The sequence below is a fragment of the Labrus bergylta genome, chromosome 1, assembly GCF_963930695.1.
Source record: "Labrus bergylta chromosome 1, fLabBer1.1, whole genome shotgun sequence".
Taxonomy (NCBI): Eukaryota; Metazoa; Chordata; class Actinopteri; order Labriformes; family Labridae; genus Labrus; species Labrus bergylta.
The window spans coordinates 36,676,710-36,685,112 of record NC_089195.1 but is presented as its reverse complement, the minus strand read 5'-3'; the positions used below and the strand labels follow the sequence as shown (position 1 = coordinate 36,685,112).

Sequence of the window (8,403 nt, the reverse complement as noted above, 5' to 3'; positions counted from 1 at the left end):
TCAGTACACATTTATTGGCGTTTCCAATGCTACCCTTCTGTTGGGACTCCAAGCGTAATGAAGGCAGAGCTAGACACACTGCAGTCCAATAATAGGTCAAAAGAACAGCCACTTTTCGTGGTAATAAAGGACAAACACAAAACGCACCATGTTTAAATATCCCGTGGATTGCAATTTATGTCAACACGTAGCTCCGCCCCATGGATGACCTCGGAGGTGCAGACCTCTGCTGGATGTCCTTCGCCTTTGTTTACTGCGTTGTGTCCTTCTGCTTCTTGGTTAAATGTATCGCCGGGCCACACTGTGTCGTGCTGCTATGATGTCACTCTATATCTCTTAGGCCCCGCTTACCAAGTATACGGTTGACTGTGGAAACCCAAGCAAGATCAGGGTTTACTGTTCCAAACTGTACCAGACTGTACTGAACCAAAGCGGACCACTTGGTGGAACATGGCTATATAACTTTTACAGGGTGAATTTTATATTTATTGGGCTCACTGCAGTGGAATGAATGCACAAAGAAGATGATTATTAGCGTCCAGCAAAAACAAAAAACATTTCAAAAATTGCAAATAAATGTGTTTAACCACAGGCAAAGAGTGAAATTGTTAAACACATTTGTAGACAACAGATCAAAGACATAATAATGCGTGGATCTGTTGTGGTGGTTTTTTATTATTACAGCAGAGTGACACATTGTCTTCAACACAAACCATCTTGCAGAAGGATAGTGCAGCACAAACAGGTTTTCTCTCCATCTCGGAGGCTCGTCGCTGCTGAGGGGAGGCTTCAAAGATCACCAATAAAAACAAACCTCCATCACCATGTTTGAAGTGCGGTACGAGCCCGTTTCCTGCTTTACTACGTGCAAAAAAGAACCCCTCTGTTTCAGCCTTATAAGCCCCGTAAGATATCCATCAGACAGCGTGCTTATATGCAAACATGTTTAATGGGTGGACATTTGAATCTGCAAAGGATAAACAAATAAATATTTAAACAGGATCTCTCACTTTAAGTGTTGCAACACCTGTGCAGTTACGAAATTACCTTCACGACACTCATTAACCGAACTCAAGCAGGCCCTTAATATTTGTTTATATGATGATAAAGATGATTTGTAATGAATATAAGAACAAAAGCATGGGTGATAACACATTACGTAATCTCCACTAAAGTCAGGAAAACTCTTTAGTTTGCAGTTTGCAGTTTTAAGACCTCAGCATTAATAATCAAAGTTTTTTCAGGATGAGTATTTTTTTTAATTTGAATTCTTTTTGCTTAATTTCCTTAAAAATGACTTATATCATGGGTGGAGATGGCCTAGTGGTTAGGTTGTGCCCCATGTAAAGAGGCAAAAGACCTCAAAGCGGACGGCCATGGTTCAAGTCCGACCTGTGGCTCCTTACCCGCATGTCATTTCTCTCTCTCTTTCCACTGTCCTGTCCAAATGAAGGCAAAAGCCCGAAACAAATCTTTACAAAAAATATGGACTTATATCCATAAACTGTGAATATTAAAGGATGAAGCCTGAGTGACGTCACCCGTCTGTCCCTGCAGGGGGCGCTGGAGTCCCATCGATGGCGGTCTCCATGCTGGAAATGCTGTCTCAGTCTAACTTTCAGTCAACCTAACGACAGGCTGAGAGCTGGAGCTGAGGCGGGTTTTAACCTCCTGACAAACCGTTACACCGCGCCCACCTGTCAATCAGGTCAGCTACACGCCTTATTGTGAATAACTCTTATCCTTCATCAAATCAAAACTGATGAGTCATCAAAACATTCACCCCCGTACAGGGTGTGTCCATCCAGACATGAGCTAATCACACCTATTTGTTTTTTTGAACCAGGCTGTAAACATGTTCATCTCTGCTGTAAAAACAGGCTTTTTAGAATGGGTGTGTATGTGACTTCCTGTGCTTCTGCAGCCAGCCTCTAGTGGACACTCCAGGAACTGCAGGATGTTACACTTCAGCATCGGCTTCATGTTTAAAACACTGCAGGTTGCCGCTTGCTTATATCAAGTCTCCTTGCTGTGTTGTAACGTCTCTAGATGAAGTCCCTGAATTTTGATGATAATTATCTTGTTTTCTTGTTCACACACAACTTTTTTTAAATTACTTTTTGGGACTTCAGGGCTCCTGTAAAATGTCCTCCAGCAGCGTGAAATGTAAATGTTTAAAGAACACATGCAGCAGTTTAGTTTCAGCATTCTGTATTCTTCACAAAGACACTTGACACTCTTTATTTCAACATGTAACAAAACAGCCCAAGGTTCAGGCGTTAAAATAAATCCACTGACACATCGTATGTTTGGCAAAATGAAACCCGCCGTGCAGAAAGAGAGAGCAGCTGCAGCTCCAACGTTTAAACACGACGACACACTTTCATTCTCTCATGAGAGCTGGAGTTAAAAAAAAAGAAAAAGGGCATAAGATGTTTGAGAGCTTAAAGGAGCAGTCCAGTTATATTCTTTATCCTCCCGCTGAAGCACCCGCTGAGAATTCATCCGCTGCTGAAAGTAGTCCAAACAAACGCATCAGATCTTCTTTTCTCTTGATGAACGACAGGCGGCGGATGTTTGAAACGCTCCAGTTGGAGTCGATGTGTCGGAGCAACAGACAGGAAGTCGAGTGTATTGAATCAACGACAAACACATCTTAATCTGAATCTAAATGTCCTCCCTCTGAGCGGTGTGTGTGTGTGTGTGTGTGTGTGTGTGGTGTGTGTGTGTGTGTTCACTGCCTTAAAGACGACAATAATAAATATGTCCATTCTCTCATCAGTGACAGAGCTGTAGCTGCTGCCTCTTTGTGTCTTAAAATAACACAATAAATAACACTTTAAAAAAAAACTCAAGTCAGAACTACATTAATGATGTCCACAGTCTCACACATCCTCTCTTCTCTCTCACACTCACATCATCATCCACACAGGTAATAAATCTATCCCTCCAGGTGTCGTCCATCCTGGTCTTCAGATCGCTCCGTCTCGTGCTGCTCAAATATTGCTCTTGATTTTAACTCTGCCTCAAAGGAACAGCCGGGACATTTCATACATAAGACACGCCCCCCCCCCCCACACACACACACACACACACAGCCGTTTTGGACGCCCCTCGGTTTGCCAGATATGAGAGCAGTTATCAGGTCAACAGGTGTTGCAGCGATGGAAGCGGTCAAGAGAAGTGGTTCAGATAGAAGTGATTGTACCCGACCTAAAAAGCCTCTGCATGTTTCTAATAAGCTCCACGAGCAGAAACGTGCTCAAACTAGGATCAATATTGGAGATGCTTTTGAAAAATGAGAGAGGTTAGAACACAGAAAGGTTTACAGACCCATGCAGAGCTGGATAAACACTGAAGCTTCAGAGTCCACCACATGGTGACCTGAGTGAGCATCCACTCTAGAGAGGAGGGGGGGGAGACAGCTCTCTATGATGTTTAGAATTTAGACTGCAGTACCCATTTTAAACACTAGGTGTCAGAGTTACATACTGCTCCTTTAAATGTGTCTCTATTTCAAACATCAAACATCTAGTCAAACATCTCTCACATGGTGGTTAATGTGTGGATTTGTTTTGTGAGTTTGGGTGCAGCATACAGAGAGCTGAGGTCAGTAATGATCTGAAGTTTCCATCGGATTATTTGGCTCACTGGACGTACGGAGGGGAAATGTACAAAAAAATATTCTCGTCTAACCAAGAGTGAGCGAGCAAACTATTTCAAAAAATGTCCCGTTGTTCCTTTAAGTCGGCTGTTTTTAAAGCTGCACTGTGCAACTCTTCATGGAGCTCGTCCTGATGTGTGAGTGCTGACAGGAGAGCTGCCCACACAGAGAGAGGAGAGAGAGGGGGGGGAGAGCGAGAGAGAGGGGGGGGAGACAGAGAGAGGAGAGAGAGGGGGGAAAACAGAGAGAGAGAGAGAGGGGGGAAAACAGAGAGAGAGAGAGGGAAAGACAGAGAGAGAGACAGAGAGAGGGAAAGACAGAGAGAGAGAGAGAGAGAGAGAGAGAGAGAGAGACAGAGAGAGAGAGAGAGACAGAGAGTGAGTGAGAGAGAGAGAGAGAGAGAGAGAGAGAGAAAGAGACAGAGAGTGAGTGAGAGAGAGAGAGAGAGAGGGAGAGAGAGAGAGACAGAGAGAGAGAGAGACAGAGAGTGAGTGAGAGAGAGAGAGAGAGAGAGAGAGAGAGAGAGAGAGAGAAAGAGACAGAGAGTGAGTGAGAGAGAGAGGGAGAGAGAGAGAGAGAGAGAGAGAGAGAGGGAGAGAGAGAGAGAGAGAGAGAGAGAGAGAGAGAGAGACAGAGAGAGAGAGAGAGACAGAGAGTGAGTGAGAGAGAGAGAGAGAGAGAGAGAGAGAGAGAGAGAGAGACAGAGAGAGAGAGAGAGACAGAGAGTGAGTGAGAGAGAGAGAGAGAGAGAGAGAGAAAGAGACAGAGAGTGAGTGAGAGAGAGAGAGAGAGAGTTGAGAGAGAGAGAGAGAGAGAGAGAGAGAGAGAGAAAGAGAGAGAGAGAAAGACTTATGAACGCTCCCTTTGGAGAAGCAGCACTCTTTGATCAGTTTTAGATCTTTCCCTCTCCTCTCCCTTTTAGACATAAAGCCTTAAGGAGCCCAGGTGGTCTTCTCTCACTGTGCAGGATTTCAGACGCCCCCCTTTGGTATACTTGGTAAGCAGGGCCTAAGAGCTGCCACAAAGCCCTGTTGCAGAGTGCAGCTTTAAATCGGACCCCCTTAAAGACCAGCTCCTACTCTACCCTCTTTTTTTTTATAAAACAACATAAATACCCTCGCCGACCCCCCACCCCCCCCTGTAAGATAAGGCTGTCCTTTTTCTGTGATGCTGATGTGTCCACCGTCGTCCGGCTGCAATCTGGCGTCCTCTGCGTTTGTCGAGGGGATGCGGGCGAGGACGAGCGGACTCAGTTGAACGCCTCCTTGTTGATCCACATGAGGGTCCTCGTCTCGTTGGGCTTGCACTCGTACTCGATGCTGGTGAATTTGTTGCCGAACTGGCAGTGCTCCCTCTTGTAGTAGTTGTAGTACTTGGCCTGCCAGACCGTCTCGAACGTCCCCGCCTTTTTAAACTGCACAGAGGGAGGAGCGTTGTCATGGAAACGCACAGCTACAATTATCACTCTGTTTTTTTAATTGAATGTTTTCATAGAATAAGTCTTAAACGCCTGCAGCTGCAGAGTCAGGATCTCTTGCACCTCTCCTCTCTGCTCTCTCTGCTCGTCTTACCTCCATGCTGACTTGCACAGGCTGCCGGTCTCCGCTCTTCGTGTGCGGGACGCCCTCGGTGTCGTACTGGGCGTGATACACCACCGACTCCTCGTCTCTGGACTGCTGATCCAGAGGGAAGACGATGCCCCCGATGTTCATGTTGCTGAGAGGAAGACAAAAAGGAACATTTTGGTTTGTAAAAAAAACAAGTTGCAGCGCCAGTAGTTTTGGTTTCATGCTGGAGCTCAAGGGCGACATCTGCTGGATCAAAAAATCACATATAAAGCCTTTAATGTCTGCCGTAAAAACCGGCTTTTTTAGAATGGGTGTGTATGTGACTTCCTGTGCTTCTGCAGCCAGCCTCTAGTGGACACTCCAGGAACTGCAGGATTTTTACACTTCAGCATCCTCTTCATGTTTCAACATCAGCGCCCCAGGTGAGCCCACCACAGACAGACCTATAATACATTATTTTATATTCAGGAGATTATTTGAGCTGTTTGTCTGAAGAGTGTTTGTTTTATTTTTTTACCCTTCCATCACCTTTTTTGAAATGTTCATTTTTCACTAATGTCTCGTGCATCGTTTTAAACTCTCAGGACTGATCGCTCCTGTCGTCATGGAGGCTGTCTGCTCTGCTCAGCTGGACCCCGCCCTGATAAAAACCTGCCTGACTAATAATCCATCGACGTGCACCGCTCCTGTCTCCTCCAGCGAGGAAACAAACACATCACACATGATCCAGCGTTCATGATTTATTCAGACGGGGATCGGGTGCTGCTGCAGGCCTGCAGGAGGGAGGCCGCGGAGCAGACGTGCACAACTCATACTGCTTCATTTCCTCTAAATAAACGGTATCCATCGCTCATAGTTAAATCACTCCCTTTATGTTGAAAATGATGAATGAAATGAACCGACGTGCCCGCTCGGTGTAGCTTCCTGCTGCAGGATTTCACTAAAACAACACAACGATGGATTCAAAAGAGGAGGTGTTCTTACGTGGCCTCGACGTTTCCAGGCTTCATCACCACCTCGATCTTGTATTTGGAGCCTGTGAGCAGCTTGATGGTCCTGCTCTGGCCGAAGCGGGTCCCGTCCACCTTGAAGAAGACGGGCCCCTCGTTGGGCTGGATCTTCAGGGAGATGGAGATGTTGATGATCGGGGGGACGTCGTCCATGATCCGGCCCGGGCTCAGCTGTTCGACGGGGTCAATGTGTGGTCCAGAGCTGAGGGGGGGAGGAGGAGGAGGAGGAGGACAGCGGAGGATGGTGCGCTGATGCTGAGGGATGAGGGGGAGGGGCTAGTCAAGCCAGGCAGGACAGGACTTCCGGGTCTTTCACAATAAAAGCGGAATTGTAAAAAACCTTTCTTTTTAATTCATTAAGGAGGCTGGTCAGCAGGATGAGGATTCTGACAAGTCAGATTTAAAAATGACACATAAGCACATTACCATCACCTTCACTGGCCCCCTGGTCACGTCCCACATCACACACCAAATCCTCCTCCTCACCTCCTCACCTCAGCACGGCCTTCCCCTTCTGACCTCCACCCCTACACAGGTTCTCCTCCCAGTTGGCCATGTCCAGGAGTCATCCTGATCAGATGCCTGAACCACCTCACCTGGCTCCTTTAGATGTGAAGGAGCAGCACCTCTACTCCGAGCTCCTCCCCCTGAATGTCTAAGCTCCTCCCCCTCTCTCTGAGGCTGAGCCCAGACACCCTCCAGAGGAATGAGAGACTTAGAGACTCCCTCCCCACCAGAAGAGAGCAATCAGCTGTTTTCCATCACAGATCCATGGCCTGGGACTCGGAGGTGCTGACCCTCGTCCCAGCCGCTTCACACTCGGCTGCAAACTTAATGAAACATTACCGATAATTAGACGTGAAAAAAAAACGACCTCACCGTCTTCACATCAATGTGATTTATTGCATCATCAGCAAAAAGCAATAACACAGCTCAAAGATTAACAGTCCATGATCCTTTTTTCTTACAAAAAAATAAAAAAAATATTATGTACATTTATTGTGAGAGTTCACATAAAACACAAAGATATAAAACATATATTAGAGTCATGAATCCAAACACTCAGAAGTGCTCCAGGTAAGTTTTTAAAAAAAGAAATGAGGCAGCGATGGTCGTCGTCAGTCATCTGTCCAGCTCGGCCTGCAGGATCTCGCCCCACGTCTCGGCGTCCAGCGGCGTCATGGTCCTCCCCCTCAGCTCCTCCGGCGAGCTCACGTGGCTGTATCGTCCCCTCAGCCAGTCTCTCTTCACACGGCTGCGGGTGTAGTTCCTCACCAGAGTGACCTGCAATGGGAGACGGGACGAGAGTCAACGTTCCTCTCCGTCTCGAGGACATTAAGGTTTTTTTTTATTTAAACACATCTGAGCGACGAGGCGATTCAAAGAGCTCCACACAGAACATCAAAACAGAAATGATGGAGGGAGAGGAAAACATAAAGGGTCACTCAGAACAGGCTGTTTCTGTGTCTGTAGCTTTAAATGTAAATGACATCCTCCTCGAGTCCAGCTCTTAAACCTCTTTAAAGGGACACTTCACCCATTAGCATTAATCTTTGTATCATTAGAAACCTGGTAGTATTTTTGAATGCTCATGCATCCCGCCCTCATTTTCCCCTGAGATGAGAAATCTTTTTATTTCTGAGTCTGAAAAACTTCTGATGACGCAAAAAAATCCTCATTTTGCGTCCCTGGAAGCTGTTGCAGCTCTGGGATTAATAAAGTATTTCTGATTCTGATTCTGAACTAGAGGACCTTAGTGGAAGTGGCCTGTGGTGCTGTGCATTCTGGGATTTGGTGTCTTTCATCCACATGAGCCAAAAAGACACTTTCTGACTTTTCTCGGCCAAGAAGGCACCAACTTCAAAATGTATTTCTACATATATGACCCAATGTCAACACAGACTCATGTTTCAACGGGGTAGGAATCCCTTTAAGTCTTTCCTGAACCCCCGGGTCTAAACTGAGGCCTAAAGGAGCAGACAGACCGAGCAGCTTTCTCTAAAGACTCCACACTCCACTGACAAAAAACTGTATTTTCTACCTTACAGAATCGGGGAGTTGCTTATTTACCTCTCCCTTGATCAGTTTGTTTTTTTGTGTTATTGTGTTACATTGACGCTTTACATGATGAGCAGCAGAATCTTTGTGTATGACAGGCAGG

The 8,403-nt window shown here is 46.2% G+C and overlaps 2 protein-coding genes across 2 annotated transcripts in view; both read right to left on the bottom strand.

The window, feature by feature from the left end:
- Positions 1–4,794: 4,794 nt before the first annotated feature.
- On the bottom strand, positions 4,795–6,525 carry cnrip1a (cannabinoid receptor interacting protein 1a). The gene is made up of 3 exons (XM_065960553.1): positions 6,217–6,525; positions 5,236–5,380; positions 4,795–5,078 (listed from the first exon to the last, which is right to left on the bottom strand). The coding sequence occupies exons 1-3, from the start codon at positions 6,393–6,395 to the stop codon at positions 4,914–4,916; spliced, it is 489 nt and encodes a 162-aa protein (XP_065816625.1). The 5' UTR covers positions 6,396–6,525; the 3' UTR covers positions 4,795–4,913.
- A 600-nt stretch (positions 6,526–7,125) lies between these two features.
- LOC136180523 (F-box only protein 48) overlaps positions 7,126–8,403 on the bottom strand; it is a 6,902-nt gene continuing 5,624 nt past the window's right edge. Inside the window, exon 3 of the mRNA XM_065960557.1 lies at positions 7,126–7,526. Within this exon, the coding sequence (XP_065816629.1) occupies positions 7,365–7,526 (162 nt within the window). The 3' untranslated portion in view covers positions 7,126–7,364. The remainder of the gene's footprint in view (positions 7,527–8,403) is intronic.